General features: G+C 40.3%; 1 protein-coding gene across 2 annotated transcripts; it reads left to right on the top strand.

Moving 5' to 3' along the window:
* The first annotated feature begins 4,639 nt into the window (after window positions 1-4,639).
* On the top strand, window positions 4,640-18,923 carry camkk1b (calcium/calmodulin-dependent protein kinase kinase 1, alpha b). 2 transcript variants are annotated; one of them, XM_088345921.1, is made up of 16 exons: window positions 4,640-5,017; window positions 8,212-8,259; window positions 8,319-8,372; window positions 8,438-8,489; window positions 10,477-10,598; window positions 11,609-11,645; window positions 11,751-11,772; window positions 11,845-11,933; window positions 12,256-12,455; window positions 12,519-12,572; window positions 12,679-12,710; window positions 13,694-13,781; window positions 13,848-13,976; window positions 14,049-14,152; window positions 15,491-15,541; window positions 16,922-18,923. In XM_088345921.1, the coding sequence occupies exons 1-16, from the start codon at window positions 4,775-4,777 to the stop codon at window positions 17,013-17,015; spliced, it is 1,419 nt and encodes a 472-aa protein (XP_088202047.1). In that variant the 5' UTR covers window positions 4,640-4,774; the 3' UTR covers window positions 17,016-18,923. The 2 variants fall into 2 exon arrangements, with proteins under 2 accessions (XP_088202047.1, XP_088202046.1); XM_088345920.1 differs by having other exon boundaries at window positions 4,642-5,017; window positions 12,637-12,710.
* Window positions 18,924-20,796: the final 1,873 nt, after the last annotated feature.

Here is a 20,796-nt window from a genome sequence, read left to right on the forward strand (position 1 = left end):
ATGGCCAAAGTAAAATACACATATTCAAAGGTTTTAGTGTTGTAAATGTGTCAAATACAATGCTTAGTTTTTCAGATAGTGATCACATTGGACAAGGCACCAGGTAAGGCTATTGTCTCAGCTGTTTTCCTGCTATGAGGAGGCATTTTATTGCAAAAAACATTCAGGCCAGAATCAAATCCTGTTTTCCAATTCAGATAAGTCGGTGTTAGTAGCACTTGCAGTGATGATTTCAATTTGGGACAAAACTTTCAAAAGAGGGCCAAAGTGTCCATATTCTCCAAACGGTTCAAGAACAGCATTCAATTGACTTTGGGTACGTCTTGGATTGGGATCGTTGGCCAATTTTACAGGAAGGGTAAGTCGTCAATATATATTTGTCATTTCAATTTCAGATTCATTTCATGCATGGAAAAGGACTACACGCGAACAATGCACGTAATGCAAGATAAAAATAACATTGAGAGGAAAACAAAAGACCAACTAAAGATGAACAAAAAGGGAACTAGAAAAAAACGAGACAAAAATGATACTAAATATAAAAGCAAAAAAAGAGGAGAAGGAAAGAAATAAAATGACCAAGAAAGAAGGGATTAAAAGATCAAATGAAAAAATGGTCAAATAGAAGACTAATTAAACGGAAAAAAGACCAGAAAAAGGAAAAAGCTTTTGGGGTACCAGTCACAGCAAGCTAGCCCACAGTGATGTCTGCTCTCTCAAAGTGAGCCTCATCTTATGTCAATAAAATACAAATTTCTCTGTAAGTATATGCTGTTTTAGGTAACAATTTTTGCTTATTCAAATTGGGGCACTACATCAATGGTCAGAAACCTATGGCTCACAAGCCATATACAGGTATGGCTCTTTTCATGAATACATATCAAAAAACTTGTAAAGTTGTTTAGGATTTATGACATCCAGAGCCTATTGTCACACGCAATGTTCCCTGTAATTTTCCACGGGTCTGAGCGTGCACACAAAGTCGGTGAGCAACGCTTGAAACAACAGTGAGCAACCATAATCCCAAGTGTGGCAAGATCATTAATGATCAAACGTGTCCAAAACTTGACATCAAGTTACATTTTGCTGAGTTTCCGGCAATGCAAAATTCTTTTTCTCTTTTGAATGAATTGACTCATGTACTATTGCAAACGTCGTTTGTTCTTACAATTCTTTCACAAAATATACATTTCTTTTTATTTCCTGATATATTTTCTCGCATAATATTAACATTTTTAGGGGCTTTTTTAGTCGGTTGCAAGATACAGAACTGTACTTAATCACATTTTTGAGTGGAAGTACAATGTTGGCAACAAGATTCACTTGATATCATTGGAAATTATTTGAATGCAACACAAACTTTTTCTTCTTTTTCCTTGTTTTTTTCTTCTTTTTTTAAATTCCTTTAAAAAAAATCTCATTGTGTTTATTTTTTCAGAGCTGTTACTTTTTCTTTTTGTTCTCTATTTACTTTGTTCCTACATTTCTTTCTTTTCTTTGTTTCCTTCTTTTTTCTCTTCCTTTTGTTTCTTTTTTTCTCAGCTTTTCACTACTTTTTCATTTTGGTATTTTTCTCTTTTTTGTTCTATTCCCCCTTCCTTTAAGTCATTTTGTGCATCATTTTTCATAATATTTGGTCATGTTGGGATTAAAGAAGCAAAAAAACCCGAAGAGCCGGTTCCTTTTAGTGAGCCGAGCTGAAGAAGCCGGTTCCTCGACAAACTCTACTAACTTTACTCAACTTCGTTCTACTTCAACTCGACTTCAAAATACCACTTTTAGGACACGACGTCAGGGGAACCCGTGTATTTTGACCTTGATGCACTGTAACTTTGACTTAAGTCGCTTCTTAATTAGTAATTTTGAGCCCTGATTTTTGTGCGCTGGCTCGGTTTTCTTGTGCGCTGAGAATGTGCGAGCAGTGCGCAATTGCGCACGCGCGCAGCTTAGAGGGAACACTGGTCACACGAGCAAGCTGAGACAAAGTTGATACTCTCAATTTATAGTCAGTGTCACATCAACAAACCATTTTTGTTGTACTTCACTAAGGAAACCTTGATATGAAAGCCCACTAATCACTATGTTCATTGTTAAGACACTTTGATGAAAAACCACAGAAAAAAAAAATGAATCCAAAATAAACTCTTTACCCAAAAGCTCTAGCAAAGCACCTAGAGCAACTTGATTGGGTGAGTGGTAGGAATGGGCGGAGCTACACACAGGGCACCCGCACTCCTCGCCCAGGGCCGTCTGCACTGAAGGTGAATACATTGGTATCCTCGTTTGCCGTATTTCGTAACATTTTTATAAAACAACTTTGCTCGCACCTTGCTTTGAAACAAAAACGATGGACATTCTTAAGTGACTGCGGAATGGAGTCGAATTTTAAGTGGTATATTTATATTGATATGGGACACAAACTGGCATTATTATTTCATAGATTTGATGAAACTATCAAACGTCACACAGGGAAATAAAATGTGAAGAGTTAGGAGAGTGTTGTGGATGAACTGCAAGTCAGCTTGATAACAAACATCTGGATGTGGGCGACAGTAGCTCAGGAGGTAGAGCGATCGTTTTAGGATTAAGGGATCCCAGTTCGAATCCCAGCTTGTCCGTGTTACATGTCGAAGTGTCCTTGGGTAAGACATTGAACCCCTAATTACCCCCAATAAGCAGGTTAGCGCCTTACATGGCTGCACAGATCACGGCCGCTATTGGGAAATGTGAAGCACACTGTAAAGCGCTTTGGGAAGTCATTGACTTGAAAAGCGCTATATAAATGCAGATCATTTCATTTCATGTTATGAAACAATGTTGAGACAAGAAATTTGCTGACTAAGCGAGACGAGTTCGAGAAAAACATCACGTGATCTTGAACACAAAAGCCCACCGTCTCCTTGACAGACTTTGAACGTGGCTTGAATTTTGTTGAATAAAGAACGTTCCCTCTTTGCCATATTTCTGTCCGCCTATATTTTGGGGCGACGCCCAACGACGTCCTCTCCAAATTAAAGAGCGGCAGTTTTGGTGATTTTTGTCTTAAAATATATGATCTCAAAAATATATATGAATAAAAATTATTTGTACTTTTATGGCTCTTTTGGATAAAAAGATTCCTGACCTGCAAAATAAACAATTCCCTTTCAAGAACGATGTTGCCTTCACGTCAACAGTGAGGTGAGCCGTTTGAAACTGGCTTTCACTTGGGGGGAGTTGGAGCACGATTGCTCACTTTTCATTCCGCACACAAGAAGTTTTTTCAAAAGTTGGTGAGTACTTTACTTTCCATGCTAGCTGTAGTTTGGCTATTGCTTCCATGCTAACACTGGTACGTTTAAATGTTTTGAATAGCAGACAAGGGGTGCTGTGATGCTTTGAATTTGCCGGCATTTCTAGATGGCAGGTCATGTTGTGGCGCTAGGAAGCGCTCATCTGCGCTAAATACGTCTCGCGCTAATCCTCGTAAGTAAGACCAGCGCTGACCTCTTCCTGATTAGCCGCAAAGTCCGCTGGCCCGAACCACAGATCCAAGTTTCTGGACCGGCACCGCCCGAGTAGGATCGTAGGACCGGAGTTTCTTTCTCGATGCGATGCCGGCGTTTTCCTTCATCGACAGGTACGTTTCACCATCAAGGTTTCAAAGTAGGTTGTCGAAATAGGGTTAGGGTTTCAAGAGTTTTACGCTGTCTTCTGGCTTTCAACCTGTGTTTTTGAGGTTTTGATGTTGCATATTTGTTAACAACGCCCACATTTAAGTATTCTTTATTTTTTGTATTTTATTTTAACCTTTGTGTGTGATTGTCTAGTTGGCTTTCAAGGTTGTGTGGGGGAAAGGGTGAATTGTTTTGTTTTTTAAATTATACATTTAATATTTTTACACTACACTTTGATTTGCAATTCGTTGTCTAAAAAGTGCTTTATAAATAAAATTTGATAAAATGTGTACAGATCCCCCCAAATTCTCATTTTTCTTCAGGAAAATTTATGAAAGCAATAACAAATGAAGGTCTAAGATGTTTACAGGTTCTTGTTTTAGTTCCTTGAATGACTTGAAATATTCTTACTCGCTCATTTTAGAATCGTGCGTTATTTATTTTGAGATTAGACACGGCACTCCAAATGACATGTTAGAAAATACAGTGCTTTAAAAGAGAAAAATAAGATTAGAAAAAACGGATATTTGGATATATAAGGTTGGATAGATGGCCAACAAAGTACTGGATATATCATGGTTATATACCGGCTTGAAAATGTATATACACATTAGAAAATGTTGCAACAGCGAACACATTGCACAAAAGTAAAAATAAAGAAATAAGTTTTATAAAATACAAACATGTCTATTGATATTCTTTCTTTTATTAGCCTCTAAATTGGGGGAATAGCTTATAGACAACATGTACCGTTTAACTTCACATTTAAAGGAATGAAATATATTTTCTACCAGTGAATTTACACATGTGAGTGTAAAATTGAGCTATAATGATCATTTCGGCTTGATTATATCTAAAGAGTCGTTGAGTTGTCTTTTTAACGGGCTAAGTATCGTGGAAATGCTTCAGTGCGCACGCGCGTATCAAATATCGCGAGATATCAACAACTACGTTAGAAAATAACGATTTACCGAAAATCAAGACGACTTATACGTTTTTGTCGACTGTATCGCCCTTATTCAGAAATAAAATGGTTCTTTTTTTAACTCAAGATAGGCACAAAATGAACGTGAAATAGATGAATTGAAAGTAGTTTATCACTACTTTGTATTGTTTTGATGCGGTCCCGCCAGGCGAGTAAGGATGCGTCCGATTCGGAGGCGGCGATGAGCGACGACGGCGACGGTGAAGGCGAGCACCACGGCGAGCTGGCCGACATGCTGGCGGCGATGAGCGTCAACAACGCCGCCAGCCGTCGGCTTCGTCTCGCCGACCGCAAACTTTCGCTTCAGGAGCGCGGCGGACGCGTCCTCCGGCAGCCCACCGTCGAGACCAAGAGGGTCTCCATCACTGACGCGGAGGTAAAAATACTTTTTAAAGAAAAGGGAATGTGCTTTATTGTGCCGTTTTCAAGTCAACTTCATTTATTTGGCTCGCGAAAGAAACAACGACACCTATTTGTTGTCAATGCAACTACTTCCCGCCCTTTACAGCTAACGTAAAGCGTCCGCTCGGTCGTACATTATTTTACGGCAAGCCCAGTGACGTGAAATGAGGCTTTTACTTGTTTTTAGAACATTTTCTTGTTTGCTTAACTGCCCTCTACCATAGTGCACACTGATATACATGAAGGACAAATTATTACCGTATTTTCCGCACTATAAGGCGCACCTAAAAGCCTTTATTTTTTTTCAAAAGCTGAGCATGCGCCTTATAATACAGTGCGCCTTATTTATGGATCAATATTAAGTCGCAAAGTCTTCCAACTAACTTGCAGCCGCCGACTCCATTTCCCCCCGAACGCCAAGTAGTCGCGGTGTATGCTGGGATTTATTTACCGGCGTTTCATTGGCCAACCAATGTGTCAATCATCAGTTGAATCGATCACTATTGGCTAAAGTTATTCGAAGGTAAAGGGGGCGGATCCTTTTTATCATTTACGGGCTGGCATAGGCTAAAGCGGCAAAACAAAGCCTGCAATTGGCCGAAAAAGATGTGTCAATCATCAGTTGAATCGATCACTATTGGCTAAAGTTATTCGGAGGTCAAGGGGCGGATCCTTTTTATCATTTACAGGCTGGCATTGGCTTAAACGGCAAAACAAAGCCTGCAATTGGCCGAAAAAGATAAATGTGAATCAGCAGGCGCCCTACCATCTAGGCTACCGAGCTGGTTTATGATAGATAGATAGATAGATGTCTACATGTATAGATATAGATAGATGTCTAGATGTCTAGATAGATAGATAGATGTATAGATATAGATCACAGGTGTCAAACAGGCGGCCCGCGGGCCAGATCAGGCCCGCTAAGGGATTGAATCCGGCCCGCAAGACAACACTCAGAGAAGCGCAAGAGAAAAACAAGCTGCGGGTTGAAATATGTCCACTTGATGTTGCCAAAGCCAAGTGCCTCTCACAAAGACACTGTACTTGTATTTATTTCTCTCTCTCTCTCTCTCTCTCTCTTTTGCACCCCTTTTCTCCCACTCTCTGTCTGTCTCTTTCGCTTTCTGTGTCTCTTTAACTTCTTTTGCTCTAACTTCCTTTTTTCCTTTTCTCTCTTTCTACCCTTCGCTCTTTCTTTTCTCTCCTTCTGTCTTTCTATTTCTCTTTGGATTTCTTTTTTCCCCCTCTCTCACGACCTCTTTTTATATCTTTTGTTCCTCACACTCTCTCCCTCTCTCTCTTTCTTTGTCCCCCCCCCCCTTCTCTTATTTCTTTATCTCTCTTATTTCTTTCTCTTGAATCTACTAGTCCGGCCCCCGACAGAATGTTTGTTCTATGGTGTGGCCCCCGAGTTCAAATGAGTCTGACACTGATATAGATAGATGTATAGATAGATGTATAGATAGCTGTATAGATAGATGTATAGATAGATGGATAGATATAGGGGGATGTCTAGATAGATGTATAGAGATAGATAGATGTCTAGATAGATAGATATATAGATAGATAGATAGATATAGATAGATGTCTAGATAGCTAGATAGATGTCTAGATAGATGTCTAGATAGATAGATAGATAGATGGATCGATCGATGTTTTATCAGGGGCTACTGATGAGGAAGAGCATAACACCTACACCCCGTTACTCCTATTTATAGTGGGAACCAATATTTTGGGGAATTTTTCTAATATGGTTCATAAACATCTTTCACAGTAATCGTTGTAAACAAGCTTTTTTTTCATCACATTAGTATTAATGGCTAACTTAAGCATAAAATGTCCCCCCTATTATTGTCCCCCTGTTACTACTATGCACTGTTACAGGGGGCACATTTGGACTGTGTGAAGTCATTGGTCAAAAAAATGTTACAGGATGATATCCGGAGCTGGACCAAAACATTTCTCTTATGGTTTGAAATTCCGTCAGTGTTTGAAGTAACGTCTGCCCGGACGCCCGGGGCATGCGTCTCTTACGTCGGGTGGCTGACAACTTTTTCAAGGAAACGTTTGCTTTATTCCGATTTCGAAATGTTTTCTTCGGTTTGGAAATTTCGGAATTTCGGTTCGTTTGGCAATTTGCATACTCAGCGGCCAATCAGAAGCCTACATCGAATAACTTTGTGCTTCCGGACTTTCCCGAGCGTTATAAGGTCGCGCATTTGCATATCATTTTCCAAAGTAGACGCACGGAGAACACAAGAAAAATGGAGAAGTAGTTAGGGATCAAGCCAAAACCTCAGTCCCGCAAGAAGTATTCAGCGGGCTGTTGTCAGGATGGGTTTGGAGGCAGTAGACGGATCACCACCTTATCGTGGTGGGGCACTTTGCGCGTCTCCATGATCCCTAGAGCTATGTCGGCGGGAGTCTCGTACTCCTGGTAGGGTTACCCAAGCCGAACAGGTCGAAGGGTAGAGTCCAGACTAAGAGTGATCCCAAAAGCTGGTGGCGGCACGCTTTGAGGCGGTTTCCTACAGACCTGGATCCCGTTAGCCGCCTGCAGTTGTAGAAAGATGCCGGTCGTCTAGGGTCTCCCTTGCCACTGGAACCATCTTCTTTACAATCAAGATAGTGGCGTTGGGGAAAGCGCACCCCTTACGCCACTTTAAAAACCGTCATTGCACAGGTATCCTCTTTTACCTGAGTCTCCGACCACAATCCAGGATCGGACTGTTCAAACATCAGCAGACTCACAAATAAAAGAAGATGGTCATCATCGAATCGATGGACAACCCCAACGAACGAACAACGGAGGCAGTAGCTCAGGAGGTAGAGCGATCGTTTTAGGACTAAGGGATCCCAGTTCGAATCCCGGCTCGTCCGTGTTACATGTGGAAGTGTCCTTGGGTAAGACACTGAACCCCTAATTCCCCTAATAAGCAGGTTAGCGCCTTACATGGCTGCAATACAAGGCCGCTATTGGGAAATGTGAAGCACACTGTAAAGCGCTTTGGGAAGTCATTGACTTGAAAAGCGCCATAGAAATGCAGATCATTTCATTTTACGCCTTCACGCAGGCCCATTTGAACCAATTTGAATTTGGACGATGGCAAAATAGTTGTTTAGGTGGCTAAAATCTGCATGAACTTGAAGATTTGTATTTTTTTTCAGGACTTTGTGCAGCTCAACCAGTACAAGCTTAAAAAGGAGATCGGCAAGGTAAGATCGGACGAACCGGAAAATTGTAAAGAAGGACGTGACGCTCGTGTCGCTCGCAGGGTTCTTACGGCGTGGTCAAACTGGCTTACGACGAAGACTCCGAACAATATTACGTACGTTTTGCAAAAATACTATTTCCTCGACGTTGTTCACAAAATGTATGATTTTTTTCTTCCAGGCCATGAAGGTGGTTTCAAAAAAGAAGCTCATGAAGCAGTTGGGCTTCTTGCGTGAGTCACAAATCCAATATTTGACTTTGTTATTTAGGAGAAGGAGAATTCCAGATTTCCTTGTTTTTTTTTTTTTTACTTACCCGACGTATTTTCCGGACTATAAGTCGCAGTTGTTTTCATAGTTTGGCCAGGATGCGACATATACTCAAGTGAGACTTATTAACACATATTGACATCATTTTTATTACCGCTACAGTTGTATCTCTACCTACAAATTGTATTTGTTCTGGGAGTAGCTCCTTGACAGGAAAACTTCGTAAGTAGAGACGCATTTTAGGAATGCGCCAATCCGTTCCAAGCCCCCTCAAAAGTACATTATTATTTTTTCATAGATAATAAAAGAGCATCAGAATAGGACAAAAATACATCATATGTTCAAATCTATCTATCTATCTATCTAGACATCTGTCTATCTAGACATCTATCCAGACATCTATCAACCTTTCTAGACATCTATCCATCTACCTAGACATCTATCTAGACATCTATCTAGACATCTATCTATCTATTTAGACATCTATCTATCTAGGCATCGATCTATCTGTCTAGACATCTATCTATCCATCAATCTAGACATCTATCTATCCATCTATCTAGACCCCTATTTAGACATCTATCTAGACCCCTATTTAGACATCTATCTATCTAGACAACTATCTATCTATCTAGACATCTAGACATCTATCTATCTATCCATCTATTTAGACATCTATCTATCTAGACATCTATCTATCTAGAAAACTATCTATCGATCTATCTAGACATCTATCTATTTAGATATCTATCTATCTAGACATCTATCCATCTATCTAGACATCTATTTAGACATCTATCTATCTAGACATCTATCTATCTAGACAACTATCTATCTAGGCATGTATCTGGACATCTATCTAGACATCTATCTATCTATTTAGACATCTATCTATCTAGACATCTATCTATCTAGACAACTATCTATCTAGGCATGTATCTGGACATCTATCTGGACATCTATCTAGACATCTATCTATCTATCTAGACATCTATCTATCCATCTATCTAGACATCTATCCATCTATCTAGACCCCTATTTAGACATCTATCTATCTAGACAACTATCTATCTATCTAGACATCTATCTATCTATCCATCTATCTAGACATCTATTTAGACATCTATCTATCTAGACATCTATCTATCTAGACATCTATCTATCCAGACAACTATCTATCTATCTATCTATCGATCTATCTAGACATCTATCTATCTAGACATCTATCTATCCATCTATCTAGACATCTATTTAGACATCTATCTATCTAGACAACTATCTATCTAGGCATGTATCTGGACATCTATCTAGACATCTATCTATCTATCTATCTATCTAGACATCTATCTATCTATCTACCTAGACATCTATCTATCTATCTATCTATCTAGACATCTATCTAGACATCTATCTATCCATCTAGACATCCATCTATCTAGACATGTAGACATCTATCTAGACATCTATCTATCTAGACATCCATCTATCTAGACATGTAGACATCTATCTAGACATCTAGACATCTAGAGATCTATCTAGACATCTATCTATCTAGACATCAATCTAGACATCTATCTATCTAGACATCTATCTAGACATCTATTCTTCCCATTAGCCCCCATTTGAGCACGGTAACATTCACTCAAAAGGTGAAATATTCAATGTTTGAAATATTTCATCTGAAAGAGGGACTTTCAAACTAGAAGAGAAACGTATTGTTCCAGCTCGGGATGGAATTCTTGACATAGACCAAATGTGTCTCCATGTGACACTTTATAGCATTTAGGACTCATGTGATGAAAAAGAAGCTGGTATACAATGATTACTGTGAAATATTTGAAACATTTTTATCATAACAGGTAGGACCTGAATATTATAGGGATCGTTGTGATGGTCATAAGAACTTGAGGTTATTAAACAGCCGGTTTTGGGTCGGGCGTGGTCTTCCAGGTCGCAGCCTTCCGGGTCAGCAGGACTCGGTCCCCAAACACTCGGCGGCGCTGGAGAAGATCTACCGGGAGATCGCCATCCTCAAAAAACTGGACCACCCCAACGTGGTCAAGCTGGTGGAGGTCGGTGGCCGCGCCCGCCTCGTTCGCATCGCCCGGGGTGTCAAATACCACGCCGAGAGAAGCGCGAGAGAAAAAGAAATATGGCGATTTTTCCATTGCTCTTTTTATCACTTTTTCTCTTTTATTCCTCTCTTTCGCTCTCATTCTATTTTTTTTCTCTCCTTTTTTCTCTTGACTTATCTCTCTTTTGCTTTCTCTCTTTCTCCCTCCTTTTTTTCTTTTTTTCCCTACCTTTCACACCCTTTGTCTCACTTCTTTTAATTTCTTTATTACTATCACTCTTTCTCATTATTAATGTATCTCTTTTTCTCTATTTCTTTAACTCTATCCCCCTTTCTTATCCCCTTACTTTCTTTATCCATTGATCTTTTTCTTTCTTTTTTATTCCTCTCTTTTGCTCTCATTCTTTTTTATTGTCTCCTTTTTTCTCTCGACTTATCTCTCTTTTGCCCTTTCTCCCTCCCTCCCTTTCTTTCACACCCTATCTGTCTCTCATCTTTTTATTTCTTTATTTCTCTCACTCTTTCTCACAATTAATTTCTCCCTTTTTCTCTATTTCTTTCACTCAATTCCTCTTTCTTATCCCCTTACTTTATCCATTTCTTTTTCTTTCTTTCTTTCCCTCACTCCCTTTCTTTCCCTCTTTTCTCCTTCAGTAACTGTGCTTCTCCTTTTTTCTTTCTATTTTTTTAATCTCACTCTTTTCTCTTTCTCTTTTTCTATCTCTTTTGATTTCTCTGTATCATCTCTCTTTTTATATTTCTTTCTCTCTCGTTTCTCTTTCTATTTATCTCTTTATCGCGCTCTCAATTTATTTTTCTCCCTTTCTGTTTTTTTCTCCTTTCTTTCTCTCTCGCTTTCTCTCTAATTCACGAGACCGGCCCCCGTAAGACATCTGTTTTACCCATGCAGCCCCCGAGCTAAAATGTGTTTGACACCCCTGTCAAATCTTATATTATTATATATTTTCTATCTCCTAAGCCACACCCACCCGGCATTCTTTTCGTCAGGTATTGGACGATCCTGACGAAGACGGTCTTCACATGGGTAGCCATTTTTCTTGACCTTTTGTACGTTTCTTTGCCCGCTCGGATCAATGAACCTATCACGATTTTGACTCCTCCCCCTTGCCCCGCCCCTTCCTCCACCAAGCCTTCGAGCTGATGACCAGAGGGTAGGTTTGTTGCGGGCGGGCTGGGGGCTTTGGCCCCGTTCCCTTTTTTTTATTGGATTTTTCTGGACTCAGGCCGGTGATGGAGGTGCCCACGGACGAGCCGCTGACGGAAGAACGAGCGCGATATTATTTCCGAGATCTGGTCCTCGGCATCGAGTATCGTACGTTCGGCTACAAAGTCTTTTTTTTTAAAGGGATAAAGTGTCATGTTGAGTGCCTCCTAGCTGTAAAAAACGTAATTCATTAAAAAAAAATAAACATTGATATGAATATTAATCAATAGTAATCATCAATTTTCATTATGATTTCTCAACATATTTTTAATGTGAATGTATTTATTATTATTATTCTTGCTTTATGTTCACCACTCAAATATATATTTTTAAATGTTATTTTTTTGGAATAAAAACTTTATTCGAATATTAAAATCAAAACAGGACAAAAATAATCAATCTTTTCATCTTGTACTCGGTGTGTTTGAAGTGCACTACCACAAGATCGTCCACCGAGACATCAAGCCGTCCAATCTACTCCTGGCGGAGGACGGTCACCTGAAGATCGCCGACTTTGGCGTCAGCAACCAGTTCCAGGGCGCCGACGCCACGCTCTCGGGCACGGCCGGCACGCCCGCGTTCATGGCGCCCGAAACCGTCGAGGAAGGATACGCCGAATTCGGCGGCAAGGTTTGGCCCCGCCCCCCCCAACGCGAAACCACGCCCCCTTCCTCACGCGCGCGTTTGTTGCAGGCACTGGACATCTGGGCCATGGGCGTCACGCTTTACTGCTTCGTCTACGGGAAGGTATTTTCTTTTCTTATTTTTTTTTTTGGATTTTTCCGACGACACGCGTTTCCGTCCTAAACAGTGTCCTTTCTACGACGACTACGTGGTGTCGCTCTACAACAAGATCAAGAACAAAGCTTTGGAATTCCCGCAGACGTAGGTCTTGCCTCACGAAGCCCCACCCCCACATTTGCATATGACCCTATTTTTATGACAGTGTGTATTTTACGTAGCACTTTTTGAATACTCCGTAGCAAAATGTTATATTGGGTATTTCTGTATTGTATTTCTTTTATTTTATTCTTTTATTTTTCAACACAAGGATACTGCTGGAATTGGGAATTTCCCTACGGGGATAAATAAACTATCTATCTATCTAGACATCCATCTATCTATCTATATCTATCCATCTATTTAGATATCTATCTAGACATCTATCTAGACACCTATCTATCCACCTAGACATCTATCTATCTAGACATCTATCCGTCTATCTATATATTTAGACATCTATCTAGACATCCATCTATTTAGACATCTATCTATCTAGATCTCTATCCATCTAGATATCTATCTGTCTATATCTATCTCGACATCTAGACATCTATCTAGACATCTATCTAGACATCTATTTATCCTTTCTATCTTATCCTTTCTATCTATCTAACAATATTTAAATATTCTGCACAAAATAAATTAAATCCATTATTCTATTTAATAATAATAACATTTATGTTTTCACTCTGTCGTAAACTTTTAACTCATCCAAACATTTTTATACGTAGCAACTTTAAACTGGAATCCCTGCAGGACACCAAAATGTCTGTATGGACTTTTTAGTGCAACAAACAAATCAGAGATAGATAGATGTCTAGATAGATAGATGTCTAAATAGATAGATAGATGTCTAGATAGATGTCTAGACAAATCAACGACAAAATACAAGAAGAAAATATACGTTTCCAAAATAAAAGCTGAATGTAAAACATATCGACTCAAAACACTGGAAACAGTGCTGTGCAAAAAAAAATATTGGGGTATTCATAGTTGTGCCCCCCTGTGCATTTGATATGCCCCCTCTGTGTTGGCCTTGAAAACGTTTTGCTACATTTTCATATTTTTCTCTTGTTGATGGGCAGGCCCGCCATCAGCGAGCATCTCCACGATCTCATCACCCGCATGTTGGACAAGAACCCTCAGAGCAGATCCACGCTCCCCGACATCAAAGTGAGACACCGATAGTGAGACTCCGCCCGATAAGCGTTTTTTAAAGGGAAATTTTCGGCTTCTCAGCTGCACCCTTGGGTGACGGCGTGCGGCACGGAGCCGCTCCCCCCTGAGGAGGAGCACTGCGTAGCGCTGGAGGTGACGGACGAAGAGGTGCAGAAAAGCGTCACGCTGGTCTCCAGCCTGTCGGCCGTGGTAAGGATAAAAACCGGGGGGAGGGTTTTTTTCCTCTCTCGGCGGTTAAGGGGAGGTTTTTCTGCTTTTCAGATCCTGGTCAAGTCCATGCTGCGCAAGCGTTCCTTCAGCAACCCCTTCGAGGGGCCGGTCCGGCGGGCCGAGAGGTCCATGTCGGCCCCCGGGGGCCTCCTTCCGTAAGTGCGGCCGAGCCGTGAGATTCTTTTAAGAGATAAGCTTCGGGAGATTTTGTGTGGTTTCTTCATTTTCCTCGTGTTGAGGTTTTTGAGTTTTTCCTTGCCCTCGTGTGGGTTTTAGATCAGGGGATGCTGTCATAATAGTCTTTAGTTTGCAATAATCTGTGGTCTGTGCAGCCCTTTCAGACTCTTTGTGATTAAGAGCCAAACAAATAAACATGACCTGACTTTTCTAGGTTTCTTCATTTTCCTCATGTTGAGGTTATTGCGTTTTTCCTTGCCCTCATGTAGGTTTTAGATCAGGGAATGGTGTCATAATACTCTGTGGTTTGCAGTAGTCTTTGATCTGTGCAGCCTTAAACAGAGTTGCCGGATACAACCGAATGTTTGATCTTACATTACACATAGTCCAGTGTTTTTCCGAATTGCTCAGTCAGTGAATGGATTTGGAAGTACAGTCCAAAAAAATGCCCGATTAAAGTCGCCGTCGACGATAAAGCTCCGTTGGGGTGTGCAAGCTGCTGTTTATTGATAGCAGCGGGCGGGAGATTTAGCGCTATGCTAACGTTAGCATCCAGGGAAACGGTTAGCGGTGGAAAGTAAACAGCAACACAAAGACCACAGTTAACTCTCCCGGTACATGGAAGGGTCTGCACGATACTGCTAGAAACTCCATATCGAGTGAGCAGTGTGTGTCAATGGTTCGGCTATTATTGTAGCGCGTAGTCTCCAACCCCTGTTTTTACCGGAGTCTTCGTCTCGTTCGAGCCGGTGATGTAATGCGGCGTCGGGAAAGCCAAGACTCCGTGATGACAAAAAAAAATCCTCCAATTCCGGACGTTGTTGGTGGCGAGCCGCAGCTCAATTCACTCATTGTGGACGATGGATCTGGCGTTGGTTGAACATGCTTGGGAGCGCTGGTCTGTGTGGTCGCCTTAGCTCAGCCTTTGCTCCGTCGTTGTCGGCAGGCGGGCAAATCTTCCAGGGAGATCCGGTGGTCTCTGTACAGTATATCCCTCGGGATGTAGTGGATATTATTGTACATGCGAAGGGAGTCGAAGGGAAAATAAGAGGGATCAGGGGACACTGAAAAACAAAAGACGAACTGGAGCCCGAGCCGCAGCGTCTGTAGGTTTCAGATCAGGGGATGCTGTCATAATAGTCTGTAGTTTGCATTAGTTTGTGGTCTGTGCAGCCCTTTGAGACTCTTATATACAAATAAACATGACTTGACTTGACGACAATTTGCTCCTCAAACACTCTCCTTTGTAGTGAAAGTTTTGTGGAATTTTCCAGTTCCTATCTAAAAAAGCGATTCTACTGGCTTTATTTTTGCAGTGGTGCTTGGGGTCTTTTGAGGTCTTCATCCAAGCTCCATCCGTCTTTGAGGTGAGCACACCGTCTCCTCTTCTTCTCCATTCAGCCCTTTAGATCTCAACCTCCTCATACCTCCTCCTCCCTCACCTTTTCCACACTAAGCCTGATGCCGGCATTTCCACACTCACCCAAAGCTTCTCCCGTCATTTTTGTGCTCACGAACTCTTTTTTTTTTCTTGACAGTCGACTTTTCGATCCGAAACCGCTTTTCACTCGCCTTTCCCAACTTTCCCTCTTCAAACCTCCGTTTGATGCCGAGCTCCCTCATTGAGAAATCCCAAAATACAAAATACAATTTTTAGATGTGAATTTGTCTCCAGTTGTCCTTTGCTCATTTTGGTCTTCCAGGTAATGCAACTGCAATAAATTCAAGTCCAAAAGAAATATTTTTGAAATAATCAAATAAAAGAGAGCGAATGTAAGCGCATTTGTTTTTGCAAATCGTTTTGCTCAAATTATTATTAAATTAGATTATCTTTCAAATCATTTTTTTGTCACAGACCAGGAACGGAGACGGGACCCAATTGCGTTCGTTTTACTCAGCTTTATTCAGATGGAGGAAAGGAATTGCACCCACGATCCGATGATCGTCGGTCACGGGTAGCAGATTGCAGGAACGCGGAAGTGGCACTTCCGTGTTGAGCGAAGGTAGTGTCGAGAGCGAGAAAAAACAGGTCGAGGAGCAAAAACATAAATGGGTCCAGAAAAAAGGTCGGATGGAAAACAGGGCAGGATAGAGTCAGGGAGTCACAAAGGCTTGCCAAGCGTGTAGTGTAGGTTCACAGACAATCTGACAAATGATGACAAGAAGGCGGGGGTTTAAAAAAAGAGAAAACAGCCAATCAGCGTCCGCCGCTGTCGGCACCAACGGAGCAGACTCAGGTGCCCCACATCAGTAATCATGACATTTTTTCATATTTGATGATATTTTTGACATTTTTGCAGATTGCAAATGAAAGTGTTTTTGCCCAAAAAAACAGCGAGAGAAAAAAAACGTTTTGAAAGAAAAATCTAAAAATAATAATCAGCAAATCATTTTTTCGTCTTTTAACTATTTCAGCTGGAAGTTCCCGAAAAGATAGTCAAATTGGAAAAATGAATTACATGGAGAAAAAGAGTCATGTTTATTTTTATATCCCGTAATCACAAAAATAATCATGTCATTGAAAAAGTCAACTATTCTTGTTTTTTCTATTTGACTTTTTATTTTTAATCTTTTGATCCTGAATGTTCTTTCCCTATCCTCGACTTCCCATTTTCCATTGCCATCACCTTCTAATCTGTTGCACGGACCCTCCTCCAGCCCTGATCTTTCATCGGACTCCTTCCTTCCCATCTCGTGTTGATTTTTCAGGATGATTTTTCAGGCGGATTTCACGTTTGCTTTTTCAGGAACAGCTGCGGCGACGGCAGCCGCGAAGGCGAGCTGGACGAGTCCTACGAAGACGAGGCCTTCGAGCAAAACCCCGCCGAAGACCGCACCTGAGGACCGACGCCCGGGATTGCAACAGCTTGTAAATATTCTTTTTTGAAGGAAAAAAACCAAACTTTTTTTACTTTTCATCTCCCAGATACAAATGACTTTAGCTTGCTGGTGCTTGCATGACGATTTAGGAACGCTAGGTGGCAGTACATTTTGATGAAAGCCCCAGTGTGTCAAATCTGAGCACGAACTGGCAAATGCTTATATTCCCTACCCCTTCATCTTCCTTATTAATTACACCAATGATAATAACAACAATAGTAATAGTATTAATAATAACGGTTATGATATAACAATTGCAACAATAACAACAAAGTGAACCATAGTTGTAAATGCACTATTCCCAATCTCTCGTACCACTCACACCCCATTTTCTTCCTTTCTGTATTCCGCCAGTCATGTTTTTTGTATTTAAATTTGAAGAAGTGAATAGTTGGACATTGTTTGATCTGGTCTTGTCAATTGTTCCAAAGTTTGACTCCGCACACAGACACACACATACTTTTCCTAGTGGTTCTCACCTTTGGGATTAGGAATTCACAACAGCCCCTTAAATTATAATTTCCTTCTTTCCGAATGAATCATTTATGGATGTTTTCTGGCACTTTGTTGACCTTAAATAGCAGTTGTGCAGTGAAAAATTTGACTTACTCATCCAATTTTAATCATTTGGACTGTAGGAATAAAATCTCCATTTGAGATTTGTTTATAAAGATGAACAGTTCATGTGATTCAATGTTGTTTTTCTTACTAAACTGCTAAGTTTCTTGTTTCACTTGGAGGCACTAAATATGACTCAAACCAAAGTAGATCTCTGGTAAAATGAAGCGATGGACAAAGACTATAAGAGTGAGTAAAATAATAAAAAGAAAATGAGTCGCGAGTCGCAAGGTTCTAAAAAAAAAAACAGGAAAATCACCACCAAAATCATTTCTGACATTTTCGGCTATTTGGAAAGATGTGACATTCCAAAACACTTTCCCTGAGTTTCGGAATCCACATCGATAATGAGGGACAGTAACAAAAACTTCAGTATTCCAGATTTTAGAAAACAAAATTAATGTTTTTTAAATGTGCATTTAAATAAATAGGTGCTTAAAATGATTTTTTTCAATATGTGCACAAATGCCTTTTTTAAATTCAACTTTAAAATAAGACTTTCCTTCTAACTGTATAAACATTTGATGACATCACTGTTGGGTCTAAAAAGGGACCACTTACATGTGGGAGAGCTTTAAAAGTTGGCTAACGCTACAAAAGACACCAGGCATGAGACTTGTTAAGTTTTCTTAACAACTGCAGTTGGAGAAAGAAGAGTGTCAGAAGAGCAAGGATTCTGCCTGCTGCTTTCAGCTCGCTTGCCCAACTCTTTCCGAAAACCTCCCCCTTTCTGCGCTGTGTTTTATTGAAGTCACAAGGGTGGAAAAGTACTGACACAAAGAGAAAAAAAAAAACAGACCACCCCCCTGGAAACAAATACAGGAAGACTGGGTTACGCCAAAAGGGAACATGAAACTGATTTAGAAATACACACCTTTGAGCAAATACATTTAAGCCTACTTAACAATCACACCCAAAAAAAGCAAAGACAACTTTAAAGGTCATTTTCTCAGGTTTTTGATGAGAAAAGGGCAGTAATTCAAACGGGCATCGCTTGGAAATAGTTCATCATTAATGCTTTAAATATGGTCTTATTTTGTATCCTTCCCTTTGATATCAAAACCCCAAATTTGCTTCCATCAGGTCACATGTGACTCTTGTAGTGTAGTGCGATTGACAGAATGGTTCTTTTTGTACTTTGCTGGAAATATTTATCCGCTTGCTTTAGATTCGATTCGACGGAAGGAATTGTATTGTGATGTACAAATCTGTCCATTTTTTTTCAAACAATAAATAAAACACGCAAGCGAATACTTTGTTGTTTTTGCTTGCATTCAAAGCAAACACATTTCAAGCTCGAAGGGAAAAAAATGCTATTATTTGTCACAAAAGCAAAATGTTCTCATGATTTTCATTTCACCTGACAGCAGGGGGCAGTGTGGTGCCAAATCAAACTCAACCGCATATGAACGCGGTTGGCTCCATAAATCGATTAGAAAATAGGATTTCCTCCTTTTATGTATCAGGTAAGATGATACCGTATCTGCTTTTTTGGAGTTTTTTCTACTTTCGGTCCGTGTGATACTGGAGTCACTGGACAGAATTTGAGTGGAAATGGTTGCTAAGCAACAACACACACAGGAAAAGTTTCTGCAAGACTCTTCTTTTAATATTTTGATTTTTATCTCTTTGTCATCGGTATTCGTTTTTCTCCCAAAAAGGAACACTCGTTTAATTTTCAGTTTCATACATGAATTATATGCTTAAATGTAGAAAAACGGACAAAGGTATATTACTTGAGCTGTGCAACTGAAAACGAGTGCTAAAAGAAGACAAACTACAGTGACAAAAAGTGACCAAATACAAAACAAATTGCCGAGCTTTTTGCAAAGAAAGAAAAGAATGGAGAAAAAAAGGGAAAAATAAAGTAAAAAAGTAGTAAGAAAAGAACAGGAAAAAATGAAAGGAAAAAACGACAGTAGCAGCAAGATGGCCGACAACGATGACAGCTCCATTTAAGTGAGAGTAGTTATGATAAGTGTAAATTAAAGGCAAATTTCTCTATCCGTGATTATTTTAAAACATGGACTTCATTTCATAGTTCATGTATTTTAGCTTTTTATCCAAATCAGCATTTATTTATTTTTTTATGAATTGTATTTTTCCCACTAAGAGGCGCTTATTCATACACACTGTCCCTTCAGACTTTCATATCAAGGCTGGGGCTTCAAACTATCACCCTGTGTTCGGTTGATTTCCTGAAGATCTTGAGCAAGATTGCCCTGAAGATGAGGAGGCCGTTGTCAGTAGAACAGTGCTCTATTATTTTCTTTCATTCTTATTTTGGAGAGATCGTCGTTGGGCGTCGCCCCAAAAATACGCAGAGAGGAGATATGACAAAAAGGGAACCCGCTTTATTGCATTGGGGACACGTTCAAAGTTCCAGACGTTCAACAGTGGTCTTTATAGTGTTGTCAAATAAAGTTAAGATATCTCGTGAAGGTCGGCCGCCCCGGCTCCCTCAGCATATCAGCTTGTGACCTCATGGAACAACGTCATTCCACGACCTTCACCAGATGCCTGCATACTTATCATGAGTTGTTATCCACATTCTCATTTCAAGTATGCAACATTTTAAAAATCACCATTTAAAATTTAGTATTTGAGTTAAAAATGCCATACATATACTTTTGTAAATATATTGATAGTATATAATTATCCATCCATCCATGATCTGCACCGCTTATCCTCAGTAGGGTCGCGGGGGTGCTGGAGCCCATCCCAGCCATCTTTGGGCAGTGGGCAGGGGACACCCTCACTCGCTCATTCACACCTAGGGACAATTTGGACCGGCCAATCAACCTGACATGCATGTTTTTGGAATGTGGGAGGAAACCGGAGTGCCCGGAGGAAACCCACGCAAGCACGGGGAGAACATGCAAACTTCACACAGGAGGTTTGATCTCACGACCTCAGAACTGTGCCGCACACGCGCTAACCACTATACTGCTGTGCTGCCCAGTATATAACTATTATTAAGAGCAAAACAACGCCTTGCTATCATCATTTATTGGAAAATCCATTTCGATCCGAAAACGGACAGAGTAAAACGGTTGAATCGAAATAAAAAGTACATTCTTACAAAAGTCTTCCTTAACGCTCCTCAAATCAAAAAGCTCGTTCA

The sequence above is a fragment of the Urocampus carinirostris genome, chromosome 10 (genome assembly GCF_059441175.1).
Source record: "Urocampus carinirostris isolate Australia breed hairy pipefish chromosome 10, RoL_Ucar_1.0, whole genome shotgun sequence".
Classification (NCBI taxonomy): domain Eukaryota; kingdom Metazoa; phylum Chordata; class Actinopteri; order Syngnathiformes; family Syngnathidae; genus Urocampus; species Urocampus carinirostris.

Excerpts from the sequence above, each read along its gene's own strand:
- camkk1b (XM_088345920.1), top strand. The coding sequence starts at position 4,775 with ATGCGGTCCCGCCAGGCGAGTAAGGATGCGTCCGATTCGGAGGCGGCG. Across the intron at positions 10,599-11,608 it reads ACGTGGTCAAGCTGGTGGAG|GTATTGGACGATCCTGACGA; the intron begins GTCGGTGGCCGC and ends TCTTTTCGTCAG. Across the intron at positions 13,977-14,048 it reads TCTCCAGCCTGTCGGCCGTG|ATCCTGGTCAAGTCCATGCT; the intron begins GTAAGGATAAAA and ends TCTGCTTTTCAG.